This window comes from Ambystoma mexicanum, chromosome 1q (genome assembly GCF_040938575.1).
Source record: "Ambystoma mexicanum isolate Mex_15411 chromosome 1q, UKY_AmexF1_1, whole genome shotgun sequence".
In the NCBI taxonomy this organism is placed as follows: Eukaryota; Metazoa; Chordata; class Amphibia; order Caudata; family Ambystomatidae; genus Ambystoma; species Ambystoma mexicanum.
In genome coordinates, this window is record NC_090922.1 from 588,496,007 (window position 1) to 588,523,274 (window position 27,268).

General features: G+C 49.0%; 1 protein-coding gene across 1 annotated transcript in view; it reads left to right on the forward strand.

The window, feature by feature from the left end:
- RABGAP1L (RAB GTPase activating protein 1 like) overlaps window positions 1–27,268 on the forward strand; it is a 3,056,406-nt gene that overhangs the window by 377,282 nt on the left and 2,651,856 nt on the right. The window contains exon 4 of the mRNA XM_069641102.1: window positions 5,180–5,358. Within this exon, the coding sequence (XP_069497203.1) occupies window positions 5,221–5,358 (138 nt within the window). The 5' untranslated portion in view covers window positions 5,180–5,220. The remainder of the gene's footprint in view (window positions 1–5,179; window positions 5,359–27,268) is intronic.

Here is a 27,268-nt window from a genome sequence, read left to right on the forward strand (position 1 = left end):
TCTGATGACGTCCCTAGTATTTTAGTTGTGGCAGGGAAAGTTAGGCATTCTCTTTCATCTAAAGACCAACATGAATGTTTATAGCAATCACTATGGCACCTGTGTGTCAGTCTCCTCCTTTTGCACCCTTCTACTGCATAGATGAGCAGCACAATCATCCCCCGAGGACCCTCAAAGTTGGATGGATAATCATGCATCTGTCTGGTCACTCACATGGTGAAGCCCAGCAGGAAAGAGGAGACACTGTAAATAATTTCCCTGGCCCTATCAAAGACAAGCAATGGTGAAGCATACCACTTTGGTCAATAGTGTTGGAGCCTCCTGATCTAATAGCCTTACTCTGTGGCATAATAAATCACATTCTATTTTGATGTCTCTCCCCCAATACAAAGAGAAACAAGCTTCTTCCACTAGTCTTACTTTAGAAACCACTACTATTGATAGCCTGAGAGGGACAGGTGTTTTTCTTTCCTCCTGGTTTATTGTTTACCTCTTTAAAATGTCTGGACTATATCCTGTTAAATGTGTCTTTTAAAAGAGCTGTCCATATAAAGGATGATGCCCTACTTCTCCACGGGAGTTTGGGCTGCGAGTCTCTATTCACATAACAACCGCCTCTGCATATATGACATAACCACTGTCCCTTATAAACACATGCAATTGCCCCCTACCTTCTTGTGACAAATTGAGGGACTTCGACCCTTCTCCCGAAGGGGAGACTCTCCCCACAGGCATGAGTGTTTAGGGATGTGAGCCCGCTCCCCAACAGTCTCCCTAGGAGTTGAGGCAAGTGGGACCTCACTGGGAGAAGACATCCGCTTAGGGGACAAGGACTCCTGTTCCTGTGCGGAACTCCCTAAGATAATTCACTTGATTGCATACATGGGACTATCTAACATATCAAATACTTCCAAGTACAGAGACTTGACTGAAGAGAAAGTGAAAATATGCTGTAATCAGAAAGAAAGATAAGTTGTCTTTTAAAGGGAAATCACCAATCCACTGCGACGAGTAGGTTAAAGAAGGAGTACTCGTCAAATGAGATGGAGAAGAGAGAGGAACGCATACTGATGCAGGGGAGGTCCCCTGGTAGCGTAACACTAGCAGGAGTTGAACTACAGGAGGATGCGAAGCCGGCGAAATTCAGAGTTGCATGGGACCAGCAAAGAAAACGCTGGAAGCCAGGCGTGCGCAGGAGATGGAAAGCAGAGATGTTTGTCGTCAGAGTTTCAGTGGTAGCGTGACTACAAGATCATAGTGGTGGTCAGGCTGTCTGTGCAACAATGCCGAAACCACCCTGGGTAAGCCACAGTAAACGGCACGGCTCCCCTTTGAGATACGGAGAAGCCGGGAGAAAGAACGAGAGCTGTACGTACGGTGAGGACGCTGGCGAGAACGTACCGAGAGACCACAACAGACTCGGTATATGCTCCAAGAAACTTGCCCCAATAGAAATGAGAAAAGCTTGGAACCAAAGTTAATAAACTTGAACTGTCTTAATGAAGGAAAGAGAATAATAGACTCCCTGAGTGGGAGATCAATAATACAGGGATACCACTACCTTGAGAGAAGGGGAAAGCCAAGAGTCTGAGTGGAAAATAACAAAGCAAAAATATGATGAACAGAAGGCCAAACAAGCCTCTATGATAAATAAACCAGCAGAGACCAGGTCATGAAAAGGTGAACTGTAGGCACTAACTACTTTTACTCTATAGTCCCCTTTCCTCCATACATCCCACTATCCTCCCCCTGATAATACTGGTGACATTAGGCAATGTTAAACATTGTCGACACATCAATGGGGACTGAGGTGTGGCGCTGTTGGGCAGAGTCAGGGGAGCGCATGCTCCCAGAGCTGCACCCCCTGCATGCCTCTAAATTTAAAGGGGTAGAAGGTTTTTTTCCGGTGAAAATGGTTCCATCTCCCGTCCCTAGCGAGGGGCACACATGCAGTATGGAGGATAGGGGACTATGGACTAAGAGTACGTTAATCACTACGGTGAGTAATTATTAAGTTCTCGTTTAACCACGTAATGATAGGGGCACATTGCTTTCTCATGGCCAGCATGGATGCAGAGAGGTCCTGATAAATGGTAATTCTAGACAAGCCATATTCAATCGGATCAGATCTCCTGGCCCTCTCGAGGATCTTCATCTTCTCAGCGAAGTAGTGGAATCTGGATAGGAATGTTCTCAGGCCCTTAGCACCCCCACCAGCGTGATGCGCTCGATCAATAGTGGGTTCATCTAGTGTATCAGAACCAAACCAGAGTTGCAGCACCTCCATTATGGATTTCTTTATCATTCTCTGTCTCCCCCTCTTTTTCTGGATACCCAAAGAATCGAAGGTTATTCCTCCGCTCTCGGTTTTCAAAATCCTCCATCTTAAGAGTGATTTCGGATTCCCTCCTCTCCAGTTCAGCCAGTTGCATGTCAATGTGGGTTTCCATGGTATCAACTGAGGTTTGAGTCGCTTCCAGGACGTGACTCCTATCGTCGAACAAGTCCATCTTGTGATCCATCTTGTCGAGTCTCTGTCCCAGGTCCGCCTGTATGCCCCTGATTTACTCCAGGAGAGTGGCTATATCCTTCTTTGTGGACACTAGAACTTCCGCCATTGTTATGTCTGTTTTATCTTCTTGTGTGTCAGAGCTCTGTAACTGGAACCACAGCAGCAAATCCCTCCAGAACATCCAGCCCTGGAGTCCAACTGTGCTCCTGGCCACACCTCTCCTCTGATAGATCCTTCCCTCCTCGTGCTCCCCTGCAAGCTGCCAGAAGGCTGAGCCGTTCCACTCCGTTTTCTCCTTCAATTTCTCTGCAAGTCTGGTCCTCGCAGGAGCTCCGAGCCCCTGGATCCCGTCCTGGCGTCTCCACCTCCTCTAAACTCTGCCATTCAATGTGGGCAAGACACCAAATGGCACAGCCACTGTCTCACAAATGTTCTTCCTCACAGCCTCATACCTAAGCTATGGTATCACTCCAGGGGGGAATTTTCCATCTGGGGCCACACCCAGGCACGGTTGGTCTTCAGTCACCAGACCCCCACCTCCAGGTCTTTCAATACTTGACGTGTCAACACAGATGTCTTTCCACTCCTCGGGAGAGCACAACATTGTTTCTGCCACGGTCCCACCACTGCAGTGCTGGAAACTCTGGGTTCCTCACCAGGCTATGATTCCTTTGGTCGAACTGGTCTCCCACTTTGCACCCAGTCCAAGGAACCCTCATTATGCCTCAGTCCACTGTGCGCTCCTGCATCTACGCTCATGTCCTTTGCACTGGCAAAAGCATATTGTAGTATAATGAGCAGAGAGCACACAGCCAAGAGCCCCTAGTCAGGCCCCAATGCACTCTGCGCCTATATGGGACCCTGCCTGCAGCAGAATCATAATCATATCCCCTAATCACCGCTGCATGGGGGGAGATCTCCACTCGTAGATTGCTCGCTAGAGTCCTTCTCCTTCATGGTGGTCACGCCAGTACGTGCGTGGCTTTGACTTCTTCCTCTGGGGCGGGTCTGCCACCTTCACTATCTCCAGTGCTGGGGGGCCTCTCGCTCACGTTACGCACTCCCGTTAATGGCTTTGACCCAAAGCCCACAGTGTGCTGACACCTCGGCTCAAATCGGTCCGAAAAAAGAGCTGCCCACTCACGGAAGGTTACTCTAACGGGCCCCACCAAGAAAATCACTGCTGGGGGGCAAGATGGGCATGGGAGCTCAGGTCCCCTCACTGTCTGCTGCAGCTGAAGCAGCGAAGCTCAAGCACCTATCCACTGTGCACCCCCCTGGTGACCTCCCGACCTTCTTCTCTTTCAATGTCTGGTCATCTTGAGACCTTGGAGACGGCTGTGCATGAGAAGGGGGGATCTCAAACTGAGGCAACGGGCACGGTGCGTGCCTTTTTAAAAATGTATTTATTTATTTATTTTTTAAACGTGTTTTTGTTATTTTCATATACAACATCAACACATTAAACATCCCTCTCCAGCCCCCCCCCCCCCCCCGCCCCACATTCCCCACCCCTCCCCTCCTCCGGAAGATTGGGTCTCAATCAATGTTGTTTCGGGAAAGGATTTTACGTGCCGTAAATGTCGGAAACTTTAATATTGTGCGGGCACCATTGTTCCATGTAGTCTGACTTTAAGTATTCCAGCACTGCCCCCCATTCCTTTGTGAAGGAGTTCTTTTGATCCTGAAGATGGTGCGTTATCTTTTCCATGGTTATTTGCGGCCACACTTTTTGCAACATGTGAATACCAATGGCGGGTCTCGTTTTTCCAGTTTTGGGCTATGGTTGCCCATGCCGCGATGACTAACCCCATAAAGCTTCTCCATTGTGCTTTGTGGAGTTTTTGGGCCTGCTGGTCTTTGATTCCGCACAGCCACACCCGCTCCCCCATTAGGTCCAGCCCTGCGAAGATTTTAGACATTTCCGTTTGCACCTCTCTCCAGAAGCCCTTTACCACCCCACATTCCCACCAGATTTTTATACCAATGTCGAAGTCACAATACAAGGGCGAACAAGGCCACCAAGGGACACAAGATCGACGACGCACAGCGCGTCTGCTGTGAATGTTTTTCGAAGCAGCTGGATGGGAATATATCAAAGATGAGGAATACGTGGGCGGAACATCCAATCGAAAGAACATTTACCAGGGGTAAGTAATTTGTTCTTCTGCTGTCAGTGCTTAAGGTGTAGGCATGCACTCTAGTAAATAGGCAGTACACCATCCTATACCCAAGAGCCAGTCTGCTAATCAAATAAAGGATAGTTAGAAACTAAAGTACAACACACAAGTTTAATCCAAATTATTTTTAAAAAGTGTATACCCACACAAATCTGTACCTGCCTAGGTATATGTCATGATTACAAACAGTCAATAATAAAATCCTTTTGATGAAGTCTGCTTATCCTTATTTTACATCTATGAGCAGTACTTCCTTCTCTAATATCACATATAAGATAGAACTAAAGCCAAATTAATGTATCTTGAAATAAACAAATAAGGTACTATTGCAATGACCACCACTAATCTAGAATTGCTGCAAGTTCCTTGTGTTTTCAATTGGCCTATTTGCTGCTACAAAGAATACATTTCTGGTAGTTGCTGCAATTAGCCCCAGTCTGGACGAGCTCTTGAAAGTCTTTTGAATTTGTTTCATTTTTCCCAACAGACTGTGATTAACGCGAAACACTGCACTGTGGCATTAGTGCAATGGAGGTCCGACCGTCCTTGCGGAAGTTGGGCGGATCATCCGAGTCAGTGTCCACTTTGAACAGCGAAGAGTTTGTCCTAGTGGCGCAGCAGGCAGACGGCTCTAATTCAAGTGTTGACGAGAAGCCACAATTCAAGGTACAGTTTTGTTTCATTGCATATAGGTTCCTATATGTGTGAGTGCCTTTTCAGCTGTTTAATAATATAATTTAATTTGCATTACAATACCTATTTCCTCTCCTTTGCGGCCCCTCCATCTCCCGTCAAACCCTCTGTGGCCTACATCTCGCTGCATCAAAGAGATTGTCACAGTTCTTTTATTTCTGCCTGTAGTACCCTAATTTCAGCTTCAGAGGCATTTGATCCCATATAATCCTAAGTACCATAACAACTAGTGTTCGATGTTCCACCCACCTTCTGCTTATTTTCTGAGGTTTCTACAGATCTATTCTAAAATGCATGCCATCCAATAAGCGTGTCTTGTAAATTTCCTCCTCCTATTTATTCAGTTGAAAAACTTAAAGTACTCTTAAAGGGCAGACATGACCATATCATTGTGAATTAAGGTACAATTTTAGAGGTTCAGTCCTGGATTTTAGACAGTGATCATTCGCAGTGTCGGATGTTACGTCCCCTATCGGATGATGGGCTACATGTAGATTTTTTTATTGCTTTAATCGTGTTGAGAGGTCATTTAATTTGAGGAATGAAGGGCTTCTTCTCAGTCTCTGGTTAGTTCCTTTATTTCTTTCTCAATTTTTTCTTTCAATTTCTATAGTGTGCTTGCCATGTATACAATGAAAGTCTTCCCGATAGTGAAGATGGCTTTCACTACTATACGGGATTCCAGCACATTATTTTCAAGTTGGGAATTAGTGGTGTGAATTAAATATGCGACAATGTTTGTGTTCAACTAACTTTTATGGTCTATGTGATGCAACTTCACCAGCCTCTAGTCCTTGCAATGCTGCAATGTAAAATCTTCTTTCACTTTAATAATGCATACTGCCAGAGATGGCACATAAAACACTTTTGAGTCTCAAGGATGGTTCGGTTCAAGGGTTTTAATTATAATCTTGTTGGGGCCTATCTGTCCCTCTCCTTCTCCCCCTCTGACTTCTCTCTCTCTCTCTCTCTCTCTCTCTCTCTTTCTCCCAATCTCTCCCCCTCCCTCCTCCCTAACCCAGGCATCCGTAGCCCCTAGTTAGTTCTACCATTTGTCGATCCCTGCTGCCTTTCACCAAAGGTTTTCTCCCTGAAAGGAGGCTCACTAACTCCCTCGGCGACGTCCTAACTTTCCTTATTCCCTTCACAGGTTAGTGTTCTAATGGGGGAAAGATCCTTGCAGCTAATTGTGGCAGGGACATGTACCTGTGGCAGCGCTGGCACATTTTGCACAGGAAATGAGCAGTGCTGGGTACGGTGGCGTAGGACACCATTCTCCCAGTATGTACTAGATGTAGCTGCTGCTATGGTCTAGTCTTAGATGATGTTGATGCAGCAATTTACACGCCTTGCACCTGCCATCACAATGCTGTGGGTTACATTTTTTGCGGCGGACAATGTCTTTCGTGAGTACCTGCCCATGCCTTCCAGTGTTGGTCTTCCCGGTTCCCACTCTGTTTGCCCCGGTTCCCTTCATGCTGTGTTTGCTTTCCTGGCTTTCTTTGTCCTTCGTTGTTCATTCCATTTTCACAATTTGTACTTCCTGGAGGCCATTCTTGTCTTCCCCCGGCAAAATATCAGCACAGCTCTGACTGTCCATCTTGAAACGTTCTGCCCTGCATTTCTAGAGCAGTATTGGAACAAAGCCATGCCTACTGGGGATGCATTAATAATGAAGCATACAATCATGTACTGCCAGGTGTTGTGTCTTAATTTGTGGCAGAGGTCTTGTGTGATGTCATTAATTCAAAATGGCCACTGTTACGGATACTAATTTCGTTTTTGAGCTGTAACTGCTTTTATGGTGGTTCTATGAACATCTGACAAGTAGGTTTTTTGTTCAACATGATTGAAGGCACAGAAAATGTCTTATAAGGAATTTTGTATCTTTTACCATTTCTGAGATATAGCCTCGTAAATAATTGCTACTTCATTGCAAACCTTCGACTGTATGCTCACTGAATTAGAAAGTTTTAAATCATTTGTAATTTTCTTGTGGAAATATACTATTTATTAAAACTTCAATAGTTGTTTACATTTAAAGATAGAAATTAAGGTTTTACAGGGCATCTTCTGAGTCCCAGAGTTCATTTTCATCATCCACAAGATCGTTCTTAGCACATAACTCTTTGTTGCCACCACCTTTACACAGGTCTGTTCACCTTAGTGACTGAGCTCGGCATTTGCAATAAACAGCACACTCTCCTTTGATGCATGCAGACCATACCAGCTGCATCATTGTTTGTGATGCACATGGAAGCGTACACATAGTACAAAAATATGGAGTATCTGCCTTCTCCCATTCTGGTGTTGTTGATCAGTGCGTCGCCACTCCATCACCTGGTACTGAGTCCTTAAGATGTATGGTATTGTAGAGGATCCTGTTGGTTGCAGATTTGAAAAAATGTGGAGGGTAGTTGCATGACAATATGATACATAAAGGGAATGAAGAATTTATTTTGTGTCTGCCTCCTCATGTGTGCTTTCAATGTCTCATCATCATTTCCATCTGATGACTTGGCTTCATTTCCGCAACTGGCTACCTGGCTTCTTTTTCTAGAATTGCCTTATTTGAGAGGTAAGCGGTTAACTCATCTTTAGTTTTAGAATGCAGTAGGAGGGTTATCATGGGAAATCTTTAAATATTTGTAGAAGCTGTAATTTTGAACTCAACAGGTGTTGTTTATTCTGCTCTTTTCATTCGATTGGAGTTCTTGAGTGAATTTTCTAGGTAGGTATCAATTTCTAAATGAGTCATCATACTTGAGCAGAAAATGTTTGATTTTCCTGTTGAGCACAATTGCAAAGTCATGGCATGCCTTCACATATGTCTGTTTCTGAATTGCTTGCAATTCTTCCATTCCATCAATGGACAGCTGCTGAATATGTTTGCTGCGGTACATATAATCTGTGCTCAGTAACAAATGAAGAGACCTCTGTCATGTTGGAAACCTGTGTATATGGTTCCTCTTCCAGTGTCTTCATCAGCTCGCTTTTTTTTTGCAGCTAAAATGATTGTACGATCTAAGTTGAACATTGAAAAAGGTAGTGCAGAGAATTTGTAATTCTTGTAGATGAATGTCAGTCCAACCTTTTGACGCAATCGGCAAATGTCTGAACAAAGAACGACATGCCTTCAACTGCACTATGCTGTCTGATACTTTGGTCTTAACAACTTTGCGTGCACTTTTACATAGCTGAAGGTTATCTTTCTTCATTGGTGCCCATAAACTACAACTGTCTGATTCAATCCAGTCTTCTTTAAAGCTGCTGTACATTTGGCAACCTTTTCTGTCTTTCTTGATGTGTCCTTGTGATTTTTGTCATGAAAAATGCCTTTGTTGAGATGTTGATGAGTTCTTTTCCATCGTAATTCACAGAGTTAGTCAATGTCAAAATAGAGTTGTAGATCTGTTTAACATCTTCCTTTTTGCATGTTGCTTTGGATGCTGTTAGGTGGTGATGTTTTGGCCTTTCGTAGTCTGAGAGTCCTAAAAAAAACATTTTGCTTCTGTAGACAGCCTTGACAGCTCAGGAGAGGCTGAAAAGAATCGTGCTGGAGCATGTTTCTTTTGAGTAATATTAACCACAAGACCAAGTACTTTCTCTGAAGGCATCATAAAGCAAGACCAAGACAACAAAGTTCAAACAAAGGTGTTTATTAATTTAAATGTCAGAATGGTTGAAGGCCTAACTTGCCCTATACTAAGGTGAGGTTTCCCTACCTGAATGAAACTAAGGAAAGTCTGAGTCAAAGAGTTCAACTTAAAAGGCTGTCTGTGGCCAAAACCTATCCTTGTCCTTACAACTAAAGCTAAACAATGTGTAGGAATGTCAATAATAAAAGTAATAGTGATCAACTTCAAGTTCTGAACTTCTTCCAGCTCTGTTTTTTTTTCAGCACCCCCTTCTCCAAGTTTCAAGCAACAAAGTTCAAAAGTAAAAAGGTCTTTAGGCTTCGTACTCAAAACAGGATTCTCAATTCCTTTAATCTCAGGGTGCCCTTCCCCAAGACTTTAGTATACGCAATGTCTTTGAATTCACACAGTTCTGGGCTCCTTGTCTATGGGCAGTTGTCTGACCGCACGGACCACCCATCACAAGTGGTGCAACCAGGATCCCTAAGTTACACAGGTTTTCCAGGCTTGCCCCTGTGTACAGTGTTGTGCTATTGTCTCTCTTGGTTGGCCTCTTGGTTTATGTGCAACATAATCCTACGTCCCGTCCCCTTTCCTCCATATTGTATGGGGCGTCCCTTGCTAGGGACTGGAGACAGACCCTTTTTCACCAGAAAAAATCTTCTTCCTCTTTAAATTTGGATGCACGCAGGGGTGCGGCCCTGGGAGCATGCGCTCCTTTGACTCCTCCCACCGGTGCCACTCATCAGTTCTCTTTTCTGCGTCAACGGGAACAGAAAGCTTTCACCAAGCTCCTGGGTTAGGCTTCCAGCATAGTAATTCCACCCACTCTTCCCCAGAGAAGTGTCTTTCTTTTGTCTTCTTCTTGTCTTCATTCAGATACTCTGTCCTCTGGTGCCACACTCCTCCCCGGCACATGTCGATGTCAGTGGGCTTCAGCAGGTATCCAGCCTGCGAGGGGCTCTTCCCTACGTCCGACCCCCACGCTGCTGCCTACGCTGTCTTGGCCCCGACTACAACTGGGAGTGCTGTACCGCGTGTAACACGCTTTCATCTCACGCTCTGAAGAACAGGTTAGCTCAGTGAAGGGAGCTCTTCAGCAGATCACTTCAAGAAGATTTAAACAAATTCGTCAAGCAGAGGTCCAGGCCCAAGGTAGGGGTACTGTTTTCATCCGCACACTGCAAAGGCGACTCCTTTCCCAAGAAGCGCATGAGCAGGAGGGACCTTTGTACCAGTGCAGGTACAAAGGCTGCTACAGCTACCGGCCGTTAGGCTGAGGGGACGCGAGACTCAACCGGTGAGGGCACTGAGGGACCGCAAGGTTCTGTTACCGGATTCAAGCCAGAGGGGCTACGCCCTTCTACCGGACAAATGACTGAGGGGTCGCCTGTACGTAGCACTATCGGCGACACAGCCGAGGGCTATCCGCCTTCCAGGCCTCATCCTGAGGTGCAGGGTAGGCCTCAAACTCCACCGCCAAGAGTCTTGGAAGAGGCCGGGCCCAGTGCGGCAAGCGCCACAGCGCAGCCACATTGCATGCAGCTCGACAAGATGGCCGCCGGGCCAGACAAGAAGGCAGCTCGTCCGACACCATCCCCTTTTGGGGAACAGGTAGGGGAAAATGTTTCCAGATGAGACTGGTCTTTACCATGCACATGGCCCACGGCATACCCTTCTTCGTCGTATGGCAGATACACCCGGCAGACAAGAAGGCAGAGTCTGATCAGACCTCAGCACCCTCAAGGCCCTGCGCCCATACCCGTACCTCTGACCACTCCACCGGCCTGCTAGGACAGGTTTTTTTTAAATGTTTGACCCTCATGAGGTTTCCGCAGATGGGTGTCATCCTTGGGGATGTAATGAAGGACATGCTCACTCCGGTTCTGCTGCTAGCACCCACGCCCACTCCGCCCTTGGTCCCAGTGCTCCCGGCTCCTTTGCAGCCCCCACTGCCTGTGCCAGTTCCCACTACGCCAGCACCACTAGAGCCGCCGCAACAACTGACAGCACCAGGTCAGCACCCCACAGCGACAGGCACCCAGCATTCCTCCTGCGGCTCTGGATCAACAGTACACCTTGGTTGACACGGATGAAGAGGAGGGCCCGGACACACCGTCGTCGGCCAAGGCCTTCCACGAACGGCTCTCAGGCCTGGCCAAATATTTGGTCCTTCCACAGCCCAAGGTGGAACAACCAGAGGCGGCGGTTTTGGCAGAGGTCCTCACTCTACACCCCACGGCTAGAACGGGGATTCCGATGCAAAACGACGTGGTCGCACTGGCCAAGAAGGCATGGCTTAAACCCCATTCGGCACAGCCTACCAACAGGTGCCTCGACGACAAGTTCAGGCAGATGGAGGGGCACCCACTCTTGCTGTCAGCACACCCACTGCCACACTCCTCGGTGATCACTGCAGCGTCGATCTACTCCAAGCCACTGTCGTCTTCGGCCACATCCTCCTCAGTACTCCTGGGAAAGGAGGAGAAAATCCTGGAAGCATACAGGAAAAAATATACTCAACGCTTCCCTCCATCTGCCTCAGTCTAATGCGGATGCTATGCTGTCAATCAACGGCTTTGGTGGGAAATTGCTGACTTCCTTCCGGAACTTCTGGTGCAATGCCAGGCACGCTTCAAGGCGGTGCTGGCCGGGCCAAGGTTGTCACCGAAGACTTAATGGAGTCCACAATGGCTTACATCGCTGTGCCATCTGCATCGCTACGGACATGAGAAGGACTGCCTGACTTGGGGTGACCCAGTTCAACCCAGACATAGAGGAACGCATTCTGGACCTTCCCTTTGTGGGTGGCAACCTCTTCCATTCCACCACGGACAAGGAACTGGAAAAAAAAGAGAAACGGTTCCCAGACTCCGAAATCCTCATCCATCCTCACGAAGGCCAATCCCAAGGCGTATAGCCAGACGCAACAGCGTTCAGACAAGGGTCGGTCCTTCGGCGGATTCCGGGGTTTCCAAGAACGCTGGTCCAGGCAGCCGGACAGGTCCCCCAGCAAGCACCGGCGCAAGCAACACAAGGCAGCGCACAAGGGCTTTTTTCAGTCCCCCTTCTCTACCCCAGCCTCAGACGCAAAGAAGGCATAACACGCCCATCCGGGTCCACGTGTCTTCTCCGGTGGGGGGTAGGCTTGCACAAGGTTTGCGGACTCCTGGATCCTATCTATAGTATCCACGGGCTATTGCCTACCAGCCCATCCCACTCCTCACTCCTCCCCTCCGCTCCCACAGATTGGGACAGCAACTCTGTTGGCGGAATATCGCTGACTCGTAGAGAGTCAGGTGGTGGAAGAAGTCCCAGCCTCCCAGCGGGGTCTGGACTTCTATTCACAGATTTGCGCCATATACGAGAAGAACCAGGCTGACCTGAGAATTGTATTGGACCTTTCCACCTTAAACCTTTCCCTTCCTCTTCAAAAGTTCAAGATGGTTACCCCAGCGCTTATAGCAGAGACATTGTGCAGGGGAGAATGGAGGTGCTCCCTGGATCTGAAGGATGCTTATTTCACGTCCTGAGCTGGCAGCCCCTTCGGTCCTGTCTGAGGTTCAGGATCATGGGCTTCCACTTCCAGTACAAGGTTCTACCCTTCACCTCAATTCGTCTCCCAGGGTCTTTACAAGACTGATGAACGTGGTGGCTGCTCTCCTCAGGTCCCAGGGTCACCACGTCTATCCATACCTAGATGACTGGCTCATCAGGCAGGGTCTCTAGAGGTAGTACACCACATAGCCTCCGCCCTCATGCTTACACTACACGAGTTGGGATTTTCCATCAATCTCTAGAAGTCACAGCTGGAAGCCACACAATCTCTGACGTTCCTGGGCCTCATCTGGGATACGGGTTCAGACAGAATATTCCCCTCCGAGGACAAGATCATGGCCATCAAGAGGGGCACTTTCTCAGCAGAGCAGTGACCTTAGCATGGTGTTACCAGCACCTCTTGGGCATTATAACAGCATGCCTCCTGGCAGTGCCTCACATGAGGCTCAAGATAAGGAGATGGCAGTTGCACTTCGCAGCCTCCAGGAATCAGGAGAGGGGTTCCCAGGCGGAAATAGTCCGCATCCCACCACAGCTCCACCAGGATATGATCTGGTGGAGCAAGGACAGCAGCTTGCAGAGAGGCAGGTCCTTTCGTCTGCCAGCTCCGCAGGTCACCATCACCACAGATTCATCCCTTGAGGGTTGGGGAGCTACACCGGACAGCCACAGTGTCCATGGAGTATGGTCCCGATAGGAGCAAGAGGCCCACATCAACTGGCTGGAGTTGATGGCCATCTGGCTCGCTCTCAAAACCTTCCCGATGATCAGTGGCAAGTCAATCCTCATTCAAACTGACTGCTCCACCAGCATGTATTATATCAACATGCGGGGGGGGGGGGCGGTGCACCAGGTCCCCTCCTCTGTGCACGCTAGCAGTCAACGTTTGGCAGTGGGCCCTGGAAAACAACATGCACCTGACAGCAATTCACCTCCCGGGGTCATCCTCAGGTGGATCTCTTCACCACTTGGCACAACAGGAGGTGCCCCCATTTCGCGTCCTGGCAGGGACAGGGCTTGGGCTCACTGGACGACGCGATGCAGATTCAGTAGAACAACATGCACGTGTATGCCTTCCCTCCCAACCCCTGGTTCACAGGGTAGTGTGCAACATACGGGAGTCCAAGCACCTACGGATCATCCTCATTGTTCCATGGTGGCCGGCAACACCTTGGTTCTGGGAACTCCTCAGCCTTTCAGAGCATACCCCGGTACACCTTCCGCTGGGCCCAGCTCACCTACTACTACAACAAGGAGGCATGGTCATCCACCCCGCCCCCCCCAGAGGTTAGCCCTCGCAGAGTGGTGCCTGAACAGGTCACTCTAAGACATCTGCATCTGTCACAGGCCAACCTGGACATCATACAGGGTACAAGGAGTGATGCTACCAGGAGCCAGTACAAAAGCAAGTGGAGCAGGTTTTGTCACTGGCAGCTTCTAGGGATGTCGATCCACTAACCTGCAAGTTGGACGACGTGCAGTCCTTCTCTGCACACTTCGCCCACTCGGGGGTGCACACATGCTGCACCTATCTGGGGGCCATCAGAGCCTACCGAAACTCGGAGGAGGAGGTGTTTTCCTCCACCATCCCAGTGGTTAAGACACCTGGCGGGCCTGACCAGGCTCTACCCGCCAATCAAGAAGCCTCACCTGGTGTGGGACCTCAGTGTGGTCCTGGGCACCCTGGCGCATAAACCATTGGAGCCAATGGCGCCCATGGACATCAGGCTGGTCGCCATTAAGACAGCCCTCCTGCTGGGCCTTACCTCTGCACACAGGGTCAGTGAAATCCAGGCTCTGGTGGCTTCAGAGCCGTATTCTACTTTCCATAAGGACAAGGTGGTGCTTAGAACGCACCCAGAATTTCTATTTAAGGTGGTCTCGTCTTTTCATCTTAATGAAGAGATAGTCCTACCAACTTTTTTTGCTGCCGCCCAGGATGAGCTTCAGGGGGTACTGTATTGTCTAGATGTTACGCAAGCCCTACAATTCTACCTCGACAGAACTAAGAGCTTCCTCAAATCAGAGGCTCTATTTGTCACCATTGGTGGGTCAAGACCTGGCTATCAGGCTTCCAAGGCCTCCATATCAAGATGTATGGTTACGGCCATCAAGAAGGCATACAAAGGGCAGCATCAATCTCTGCCAACTAATGTGCATGCTCACGCTATCCGAACCAATGCCACAGCGGTCGCCTTTCAGAGGAATGTCCCTTGGCAGGTATTCCGCACAGTGGCTACATGGGCAATGCCCTCTGGCTTCTGCAAGCACTACTGCTTGGATGGCAGCTCCAGGTCGGATGCAGCATTTGGTCTGGCATTCTTGAGGAACCTATTTTCCTAGGAGGGTCACCTCTCCACCCTGGGGCTACATTCAGTTGTAATCGCCCATACAGTATGGAGGAAAGGGGATGGGACGTAGGCATAATTATAAATTACTCACCTTAGTGACTAACATACTCCTAGTCCATAGTCCCCTTTCCTCCATACATCCCACCATCTCCCCCCCCCCTTATAAAACGAGTGTCATTAGGCAATGGTAATATTGTCGACACGTCAAAGGGGACTTAGGAGTGGTGCCGGTTTGCTGAGTCAGGGGAGCGCATGCTCCCAGGGCTGCACGCATTTAAAGCTAAAGGGGAAGATGATTTTTTTCTGGTGTAAAAGGTTTCGCCTCCCGTCCCTAGCGAGGGACGCCCCATACAGTATGGAGGAAAGGGGACTATGGACTAGGAGTACATTAGTCACTACGGTGAGTAATTTATAATTTAACACTCCTTGGGCTTCTCCTGAGTAGCCTATTGGCTCTGCCCCAGAGTGTCATAAATGCCTTGCCATTCCTTGAGCCTTGTCACACTGCAATTGTCTGTATATTTCACTGTATGGTAGTTTTGCTTATGTCATGCCTTCCTCACTTTTCCAGACTTGGCCTATTTCTAAGCGCTGTTTTACCATGGGCTCTTTGGCTGTCCTCTGCATCGACCATAACAAATGTTATTCAGTTCCATATTCAATAAGTTGCAAGTTTGCATTCAGTTTGATATTTAACGTGCATTTGTTATTGTTGATTTCACGATTTTCTCCACTTTGGTGTTTAAATATGCACTCAGTATGTTTTTCAGTTTGATATTCAATAGACATGCATTACAGTGTGTAGGGATGTCAAAGTCCAAAGAAATAGTGTTCAACACAAAGTTCCGAGCTGCTTCCATCTCTCAGGTTTCTCTTCAGCTTCCTTGCCCAAGTTCAAGAAAGTTCCACACAAGAATTACCTTCCTTCCACTCAAGGTAATATAGTTCCACACAATCCTCAGATTTCCCTTCCCCAAGTTCCGCTCACTATAGTCAATGGAAAATGATCTTGAAGCTTTGCCCTCAGACAACAGGTGAAATGTATCACATCTCAGGGCTCCCTTCTCCAAGACTTCAACTCTGCCAGTTATAGTTATTTCAACCTTTCAAACAAAAGGTTAACACAACTTCAGGTCAGCTTTACCATATTGTTGGATTGCCTCATCCATTCACTGGCAGTACCCCTTTTTAGTATTATTCCACAATGGGCCTCATCACGAGTGGGCAGTATCCTGGCGGTAAATCTGCGCCGGGATACCGCCCAACGCAAATAGCTTCACTGCAACTCTGTCCGGCGCTATTAGCATCGGATCCCGAGTTGTGGTACAGCGGTAAGTATTTATATTGGGTCCATTAGACCCAATGGGGCATTTTTGGCGCTATTACTGCAGCGCTATTAGCTCAGAGCTGGCGGTGAATCACCAAGTTTTTGCCCAACTTATAGTGGGGCGGAGCGGTAATGCGGCTGTAGCGTTAGCACCACATTTTTTCCTCGCGGCCCCATTTGTGATGAGGCTCAATGTCTTTTGGTTCTCACAGTTCAGGGCTCACTGGTTTAGGTAGTTGTCAGACCACACGGTCCACCCACCATAGGTCACGCAACCAGGATCCCGCTCCTTGTGGCCTCTTGGATTTATGTATAATATTGACACTTCTTTGGCTTCTCCTTGGTAGCCCCTTGGCTCTGCCAGAGTATGTCGCACACCTCTTGCCAGTCTTTGGCGCTGCCGCACTGCAATTGTTCATGTAGTTCACTTTGTGGCGGTCTTACTTCTGTCCCACCTTTTATCGCACTCTTTATAATTATTAGAATAATAATTATTTTTTTAAAACACGCTTAATACCAAATAATTTCTAAGCACAGACCCGGGGTTCCAATCTGTGTTGCTGTGCGTGGTCTTGCTTCCAACACGAGTGTGTTGCTGCTGAGCTATACTACCTGTGTCGGGTAGTATAGCTGATGTAGTTTCTTAGATGTTGTTACTTGGGCACTTTCCCTTGACAGTCTTTAATCACTTGCTTTGCCCGTAAAGCTTTACTTGGTTTTATATTCCACAAGCTTAATTGTGTGATTTCACTCTGCTTGGTATTTACCAGATATGCCATGTGCTCAATGGTTAAGTATCATTCAGTTAGTTGTATGATAAATGTTCAATATGCTTAATTTCGAATTCCCATTTGGTTGGGCATTCAGTATGCATCTAGCAACTTCAATTGTACATTTTCCTTTCGTTCGGTAATGTATTACTGCTTCGCCAACTGCTAGGAACGCCCCGCGGCTGCTCAGTGTCTCTTCTGACACTTACTGGTTTGCTGCGATATTCCCCGGCGGCTCGCGCTCTCTCTTCCAGCCTCACAGCTCAGCAGGCCCACTGGTACAAGCCCTGCTCGCATTCAGGGGCTTGTCTCTGCCCCGCTGAATGCTCCACTGCCTCAGAATGGACACAAACAGCGTCCCACTCCTTCCGGACTTTCTGCAGCTCCTGCTGCACGTCTCATCGCAGGGGCTCCTACTCCTGCACACTGGACTTGGGGCCGGCGTCCTGGCAATCCTACAGGTCCCACTACGGCTGCCTCTTCCAAACAATGGTCTCCTGTTGGTCTCCTTCCCACAGGTCTCCCTGTCTCTCGCTTTGCTGCACATTCTGTCTGCTTGTATACACCTATAACCTTGTAACAGGTTGCAGATGTGTACTTCAAATTGGATTTGTCCGACTATGATTAAGAGGACATGCTTGACCTTCACTACACTTTACAAGCATCTTCCTCGTCCCAGCACTAAAGTGGTGACAGTGTGCATTACTGTCTCCTCTTCCTCGTCTCAGTACTGGTAAGTGTCACATATGGGGAAATGAGGTGAGCTGGCTTATAATATTCAATAAAGGTCGGGGAGGTTTAGGTTGGTCATCAATGGGAAAAGGGGGATACTATATTTCGCCCAAGGGCATCCCACTCCCAGTCCTCAAAGACCCTCCACCCAGGTCATCCTCCCTCACTTCTCTGCCCCCACGGTCAAGTTCCAAGAGAAATTACCTTTCCCTGGCCACCTACAAAGAGTATCCAAGGGGAGTACGAGTGAGGCTACCCTCAGGTTTCTCACAGAACCCTTTAAAGCAGTATTCATGCCTCCCTTAACAAGGAACTACACCTATGTCTGGGATTGGAAATAACTATTTTGAGGGGATTGGGTCCTCCAACGTATTCCATATCTATGACAGTAATCACCACAGCTGAGCTGCTTCGTAAATCTTTCGGCATCTGCGTCGATGATGTCGATACGCTGTCCTGGAGGGCCTCCGTCGAGCCGACGTCCCCGGATGTTATAAGTAGGACGCACGACACCCGTAGCCTCAGTTCCTTTTTTTCTGCAAACGTGTTTGCTTCGGAGATCTCGGCGTTCCTCGACTCTTCTGAGTTCTGTTCTTTTGGTTCCTCGAACCTGTTTGTTTGTGAATATCTATGATGTCCTCGTTTTCTACCGTGCGGCCGGGTTTTAAGAAGTGTCGGGAATGCGGGTCCAAGATGTCATTGACGGATTCACATGTCGCTTGCCTCTGGTGCCTCAGTGGGGATCACGACACGGATGACTGTGTGGACTGCTAGTCGCTTACTTCGAAGACCTTGCGGGAGCGTAAGAAGAAGCTTTCTGTAGGTAAGGTGGATAAGCCCCAGAATTTGAGGTCCACCGGCCTTTCGACTGACGATTCGAGGGGCGACTCTCCGCATCAGCGTCGTCGGTCCAGGGGGTCTCGGTCCCGGAGTAGGTTCTGCCATTCCTCTGCCTCTTCGAGGCACTCACGGAAGCGCTGTCACCGGTCGCCTTCCCTGTCCTCGTCTGATGACTCCGCCCGTCGGTGGGTTGCTTGTCCCAACAAGCATTCCACTCCTGCCGAATGGGATTCCTTTTGGCATGAGATGATGGTGATTTTTCAGTCGCAGGGCTCCGGTCCGTCCGCACCGTTGAAAGACGCCGGCCATGACCGTGCTAGAGACACCACTCGCACACCTTCAGGCTCGAGTGGTAGTCGCGATCACCGGGCGCCTTCGAGGTCCCGGTCGGACAAGGTTGGTCGCTCTAGACATGCCCGTTCCAGGTTCCGGTCCTCGACGCCCTTGAGACTGTTGGAGCCTGTGAAGTCTTCGAAGAAGACATTGACGCCTGCGGCGCCGAGGTCGTCGAGGGACTCTCTCGAGGCTCCGCCTCTGAGGAAGCCATCGGCGCCCAGGCTGTCGAAGGACACGCTCGGGGCTCTGCCCTCGAGGACTGTGTCAAAACTGTCGGCGCCACGCTCGATGTCGATGCCAATTCCATTGTTAGGGAGAATTCTCTGTAAGGCTAATTTCCCGAACCTAGTGTGTCCCCCAGCAGCTTTGCTGGATTTTATAGGGTTTATTTTTTTCTCAACTGCTAAGAGTGAGATTCTTTTGCTCCCACTCTTAGACATGATTTGAGGTGTTCCTTTAACTTTCCATGTGTTTTATGGGCCATGGGGTCTTTTACTCCATAGGCTCTCATGTGTTTTTTGATGTGGGTTACACAGCACCCTCCGTGCTGTAACCCAGGGGTGTCGTAGCGACCCCCCAACATAGACTGACTACTGTCTCCCAGGGCATGTAAAGTCACCATTGGCTTTGCTAGTACCAAATTATGAACAGAAACCAGTACAAAGCATCATATTGTGGACGTACTGGTCGCAGCAATTCGATTGCCCCGGGGTCTGTTGTTCGAGGGGGCACGTCTCCGTCCCCCCTGATCGAGTTTTGGCTGGTGGCAGTGGATACTACTTTTTATATTCGACTGCAAATATATCTCTATGGGATTTTCCCATTGTTCGAGGCTACCAACTTTAATTATTTATTTCTTATAGCCTCGAACATACCCCCGGTTTATTCATTTAATATTAATTCACTGGTTGGTATTTTCTGCCAGAACTCGATTCTAAAATGGCGTTTGTGTTCTCTTCTGTGACTCCAACCCAAGTCGAGCCCTTTGTTCCACTTTCTGGCGGGCTTCTCCACAGAAGCCTCCAAAAGTGGTGCCACTCTGTCTGGGTACCACAGGGGGTGTGGGAGGGGGTTTAGGCACCCTGGACTGAGTTACCTTGGTAACTCAAGTCGCACTCTTGTGTGATTGGCCCAAGTGGTGAGCCGGCCGGCTCACCACTTAGCATGTTTGATTGACAGCTAGGCTGAGTGAATGGGGGTGTGCTGCATGAAAGCAGGGCTTTAGGGACTGGAACTTCAGAAGTCACCACAGGACCTAAGAATCCGAGGAGGGAGAAGCTGAGGCGACCTGCAACGACGACACCACCGGTGGAGCCCTGCTGAACCGTCTGACCACTTTTCCCGACGACAGAGGAGATCTCCAGTCCGGAGAGTCTTCTTCCTTTGACTGGTGGGGATAACCAGTTTTGCCTTCTTTTCACCTTCCTGGAGCATCTCGTGGCCGCCTTGCCCCTGCCAAGCACCACGGCAACCGGAATATCACGGTTTACCACTACCGCGAAGAGAAGGGTAGTACCTTTTAACCGGAGGACTCCGCGGCTGGTTTCTTCCCTTGCAGTGCAACGACCTTCATCTTTCCTCCACGGCGAGACCTCTTCTTCCTCTGGACGAAACACTGACTTGCACATGCTGCGAGGAACAACTGCCCCCGCTGGAGCTCCCTTCACACTTAAGGTACTGTGTCCCGCCTGGCTTCCCTTGCGACAGATCGTTCGGGGTGACAGTAAAGCCTCGACTTTCTAACCTGAGCTAGCCTGGGACAACCTAGCTAACTTTTCCTGACTTGAATTTCATCCTTTTTGTGCGAGCTATCTACAAGACACTTTGGGCATAACCCCACTGTGTGAACCTGGACCCCTTCTGCTTGCTCTCTCCAAGAGTGGGCCTTGCAATTGACTTCCTTGCTCTCCAGTAGAACGCTGCCTATCCTGCCTTACTGTGGTTCTTGGTAAAAGTATTGGAACTTGTGTGCTTCCTTAACCCTGCCTTTTTCCCTCCCTTTCTTTACAACTTATTAGAGTGTCATCTTATATTAAGCGCTCACCTCTCTCTGAAAATAAGTGGTGTTTCTCACTAAGACTTGTCTAATAAGTGAATAGGGTTGTATATATATGATAGTGACTGTGTGTTGAATTTACTTACCTCGTTTTTTTGCTAGTGTAAACTACAAGTGTGTTTTTAAATAAATAATTATATACTTTTACACCAAAGCTCTGGTCATTGTTTGTTTGTACTACTGTGTCCCTGTACCTATTGTGTATACTCTGCATACTGCCTAACTCTTCTTGAGGGAAGTCTGACTGCTCAGCCACAGCTACCAAGTGAATCTGTGTGGTACAGGCTGCTACCAAGTGGGTTTATTGCCAAACACCTGTAGTCTTAAATCTTTTGCAGTGGTCCCTAAGGGAACTGCACAGGTTTCTGCCTAACATCCATCAACGCCCTTGACGCCTTTCGAGGCAGTTGTTGGAGGTTCCCCGTGGCACGGTGGAACCCCCTAGAAAGGCTCTGGCCAAGGCTAAAAATGTCTGTCCCTTTTTCTGTGCCCTCATTCCAGTTTCTGGATTATATTTCTGAGGTGGATGAAGGGTCTGAGGAAGGTATGGTTCCTGAGGAGGTACCTGATGAGATTTTGTCTGGGCATAGCCAGATTGAAGACCTGCGGCAGTCATTGCACGACGCCAGTGGTCTGGACACCTCTCCGGAGGTGGAGTTCTCTAGGCCTGAGCCTGGCACCCATGCCGAGTTCTCGTACCGGCGCCTTATGTCAAGGGTAATGGAATACTTGGGGTGGTCTGCGCCACCAGTGGATTTTCTGCAGGATGACCTGACGGATATCCTCGACCAAGGTCCACCAACTGACCCGGTACTGCCATTCCATATGGCCTTGCAAAGAAGGGTGGTGGCGGCTTGGTCTGCCCCGGAGAGTCTCCCGGCAGTGAGCAAGTCTTTGCCTCGAAAATACCGTCCAGCTAGTAGCGACCCCTGCTACTTGACCCCGCACCCCACTCCGGAGAGTTTGGTGGTGCAGGCGGGTACGGCCCCAGCAAAGCAGGCGTCTTACCCTACCATCCCTCCTGATAGGGATGACAAGCGTTTTGATGTCCGGGCGAAGAAAGTGTTTTCTTCAGGAGGTATGGCTTTGCAGGCAGCCAACTCTGTGTGTGCCTTGTCACGTTTCACGCACACTCTGTGAAACTATTTAGTTAGCGCTGATCATATTCCCGAAGGGGAGGAACAGGTGGTTTTCTTGGCATGGTGCAGGATGGCAAGGATGCCATGTGAGTCTGTTCAGTCGGGTCTGGACATGGCAGATTGTGTCAGCCAGTCCATGGCGGCGAGCACCGTAATACGCAGGTTTGCGTGGCTGCGGAAGTCAGGGTTTGCTCCTGATGTGCAAGCCCGGCTCCTCAACATGCCCTTTGATGGTGAACATCTTTTTGGCAGCAAGGCTGACGAGAGCCTTGAGAGGTTGCAGACCTCCAAAGCTGCTGCAAAGTCGTTGAGCGCTGCAGTACGCCAACCTCCACCTTTTCGTCCTAGGGAACAGCAATGGAGGGGAGGTTCCTTTCGATATTACTCATCCTTTAGTAGATCGAGAGGAGCTGCAAGTCAAAGCGGCCACCGTGGGAGTGTCAGAGGTGGAAAACAGGGTACTCGAGGTGCCGAGGCCGCTCGGGCAGTTGCCTCTTTACCCTCAGGCAATGCCGCAGCCGCTTCAACTCAGTCATGAGGCCATGTCCCATGGTTCGCCGGTTGGGGGAAGGCTGGCGCAGAATCTTGTAGAATGGCGTGCCATTACTTCAGATGTGTGGGTTCTGGAGATCATAGCCCACGGCTACTGTCTTCCTTTCCGGCAGAGGCCTCACAACAATCCACCAGGGAATCTCTCTTTGAAGAGTCCGGATCCGCTCTTTGCGCAGGAAATTCAATCCCTGCTGGAGAAAGGCGCCATAGAACTGGTTCCTGTAGCGGAGAGGAACAAGGGATGGTATTCCCCTTATTTTCTGATTCCGAAGAAAGACGGGATTGAGACACATCATGGACTTGCGCGGTTTGAACAAGCTCTTCAGGAAGGACAAGTTCAAGATGGTTACTCTCTCTTGTCCTCCAGGCCCTTCAACTTCAGGATTGGTTGGTGTCTCTCGACCTCAAGGATGCTTACTTTCATGTGCCGATCCACCCCAAGCACAAGTACCTGAGGTTCGCAGTTGGCGATTCGCACTTTCAGTTTTGGGTCCTGCCGTTCGGATTGACCTCCGCCCCGAGGGTTTTCACCAAGCTCATGGTGGTGGTGGCAGCGTATCACAGGAAAGGGGGGATTCACATCTACCCCTACCTGGACGATTGGTTGATCAGGGCGCGCTCTCCCGAGCAAGTCCTGGATCATCTGTCCATCACCTGCCACTCCCTTCACAAGCTGGGCTTCTCCCTCAAATTAAAGAAGTCCCACTTGACGCCAACTCAGCGGCTCCAGTACATCGGAGCAGTGTTCGACACATCCCTGGGGCAGTGTTTTCCTCCCCAGGTGAGGGCTCTTCACATTCAGCAGATGGTACACAAGTTTCAACGGGCCCAGCGTCTCACAGCGTTCAAATTCTTGAGGTTGCCTGGCCTCATGGCATCCTGCATTCTTCTGGTGCCAGTGGCCCGGTTGCGGATGAGATTGCTGCAATGGGCTCTCAAGATGCAGTGGTCACAGTCCTCCGGCAGGATGTCGGACCCCGTTCGGGTGCCGCCCTCAGTCGCTCAGGACCTTCTCTGGTGGGCCGACGAAGGCACTCTGATGAGGGGGGCTCCATTTTGGCTACCCTGGCCGGAGGCGACGATCATGACGGACGCATCCCTCACTGGTTGGGGAGCTCATGCCAACGAGTTTACAGTCAACGGTCGTTGGTCTCTGTTGGAGTCCAGACTCCATATCAATCTGTTGGAGCTGAGGGCCGTCAGGCTTGCCCTGAAGGCTTTTCTGCCGACTGTGCGAGGAAAGTATGTCCCGATTCTGACGGACAACACGGTGGCCATGCACTACCTCAACAAAAAGGGGGGGGGCAGGGTCACTTTCTCTGTGCAGGGAGGCGATGCAGCTCTGGTTCTGGGCCATCCAGCAGGGAATTTCGGTCTCTGCAGTTCATCTGGCCGGAGACGAAAACGAGACGGCGGACGCTCTGAGCAGGCAGAGCGCGATCTTTCACGAGTGGGAGTTGGCTCAGGAGATTCTCCTGGAGATCTTCGCCCTTTGGGGGACCTCTCTTCGCCTCCAGTGTTAACTGAAGTGCGAAAGGTTCTGCTCGCGGGAATTTCCTCCAAGAGGAGCCTTAGGAGACGCGTTCGTGGTGGAGTGGTCCTTCCCACTGCTGTATGTGTTTCCTCCAGTCCCCGTCATCCCGCAAGTGCTGTGGAGGTTACAGAGGTTCGGTTCCCGAATGATCCTTATTGCTCCGGCATGGTCCCGGAGGACGTGGTACCCGGACCTTCTCGACTTGTCCGTCTGCCCTCCACGTCGTCTTCCCTACCGAGACGTCTGCTCTCACGGGAGGGGGGGTCAGGTTCTCCATCCAGAGGTCAGATCCCACAACCTTCACGCTTGGCTTCTGAAAGGTTGAGGTATAAGGATTGGGACCTCCCGGAAGACGTGATGGACGTATTGCTTTTGGCCAGCCGACCGGCAACAAAGTCCCTGTACCGTTGCCGTTGGAGAAGTTCTGCGACTGGTGCAGGGTTAAGAATGTGGATCCTTTTTCATGTGACATTCCTGTGGTTCTGTCTTTTTTGCTTTCTTTAGCCCACAAGGGCCTGCAAGTGGGTACCATTAAAGGTTACCTGCCGGCACTGTCCATATTTAAGCGCTTGTCTGAGGAGTGTTCTTATTTTAAAATTCCTTTAATTTCTCAGTTTCTGAAAGGGCTCACTAATGTGTTCCCACCGTCACCTTTCCAGGTGCCCGGTTGGGATTTGAACCTTGTTCTAAAGTTCTTAATGGGTGCTCCATTTGAGCCTTTACATTCTTGTCCTTTGAGACTGTTAACCCTTAAAACTGTATTTTTAGTTGCGGTCACTTCCGCTCGCAGAGTGAGTGAGTTACAGGCACTTTCAAGTAAGCCACCCTCCACTGTGTTTCATAAGGACAGGGTTGTCCTTCCCTTCTTCCGAAAGTGGTGTCGGAATTTCATTTAAGCCAGAAGGTCATTCTTCCGGCATTTTATCCTCCTCCGCATCCTGGTAAGGAAGAGGAGATGCTCCATAGGTTGGATCCAAGGAGAGCTTTAAGTTTCTACATTTCATGCATGTCCCGGGTCAGAGTGGATGATCAGCTCTTTATAGGTTACGCTTGAAGGCGTTTGGGACAAGCTGTTACTAAGCAGACTTTGTCTAGATGGATTATCTTGCTAATTTCTGAATGTTACCGCTTGGCGGGTAAGGACCCTCCGGTAGGCTTACGGGCCCATTCTACTAGGGGTATGGCTGCCTCTACTGCCCTGCAGAGGGGTGTTCCTATTCGTAATATCTGTGAAGCAGCCACTTGGGCTTCGGTCCATACTTTTGAATGCCACTACTCCCTAGATTCTATCCATGGGCAGGATCTGGCCTTTGGCAAGGTGGTCCTTTACTCTGCAATTTGATTGGGCATTCTAAATTTCTATATTCTAAATTCCTTTTCCCTCCTCCATACGTTGGTACTGCTTTGGGAGTCTGTCATAGATATGGAATACGTCGGAGGACCCAATCCCCTCGAAGAACAAGCTACTCTCTTACCTGCTAACGTACTTTAGATGGGATGGTCCGACGACGTATTCCATATCGCTCCCACCCTGCCTACCCCGTTATAAAATGTCTTATGCGATTGCAGCTTACGTTTCCGCAAGGCTTTCTGTGGTCATACTGGCAGAAGATTGGTGCCACACGTTCTGGGAAAAAACTACAACTGAGGTTACGTGCGTCCTACTTATAACATTCGATGACGTCGGCTCGACGGAAGCTCTTGATGACAGCGTATTAACGTCATCGATGCATGACGCAGATGGCGAAAGATTTTCCGAAGCAGCACAGCTGTGGTGATTACCTGTCATAGATATGGAATGCGTCGTCGGACCATCCCATCGAAAGAACGTTATCAGGTAAGAGAGTAACTTGTTCTTCTAGGACCTGCAAATGGTCCAGGAAGTGCGCAGGTGAGTGGACAGGGTTTGAGGTGTGGTGCTCGCCTGGGCCACCGCCTCCAAGGGCAGGGTGAAGGCTGGGCAGGGGCAGAGCTGGCCTTTATGAAATGAGGGTGGCTCACTCCGCTTGTGTTCCCGGCCTCCGGATTGGCCAGCTCTCTCCCAGAGGTGCTAATATATAATGCAGTCAAAATGGCAGAGCAAAGCGAGTGCTGGAGGCCAACTACATTGTATGCTGTTGCTGCAGATTGGATGGAACATGCACAGACTGAATGGAACTATTGATCACTATTTTGTGTAAACATCTAATTAGATGTGTGCAATCATTATGTAAATGGAAAGAATGTAAGCGACTGAGCAGAATGTATAACATTGGCAGAGAACTGGGCAAACTAGGTCAACTATTGTAGTTTGTGGCCCTCACTTTCAAGCGTAACTAGTATAAAGAAACTGGGTGAAAAGATAGGATGACAAGGAGTTTGGGATCCGCTCATGGGCTGAGCACCAGTTGCACAGATAAATCCAACCAGAGGGTCACAGAACCAGGCTTGTCATCAAAAGCGTTTGGCCATGTGATCATGTATATTTTCAAAAGTGTTCACTTGTCAATGTTATGCACTTTCCCCAACATAATGAAATGTAGTTGATATTGGGAGATTTAGATACACAAACCTAAACTTTATTCAAAAATATGTATGCAATGCGGTGTTGTACAGTAGCAATGCTGTCATTATGTAACAACTTTTTAGGAATGGAATTCCTCGACTATCTTTTTAAAAAAATAAAGTTAACACATACTGGTCTTTGCCAAACAAGGGTACAGTTAGCTTAATACAAGTATCAGGCCAATTACTTCTGTTTTCAATGAAGGCTGACACCTTAGCATGCACGTGTCCCAATTGTTAGGTAAGATTTCCACAGAGCTGGTAAATCTTCCTTTCCTGGTTCAACCCCAGAACATTTTGCTTTTCTAGTGTGATATTTTTCATTAATACCTCAGTGAGTGGGAACCTTTTTCCACCCACACTCAACTAATCTTAAACTCTTTTTTTGGGTGTCATTTTTAAGACTCTCCATAGTGTCTTTTTAAAGTTATCATGTCTAACAACTTATTGGCAATAGGTTTCTGTTGTTGCTGGGTAGCCCTAGGGGCTGCCCATTTAACTTTCCT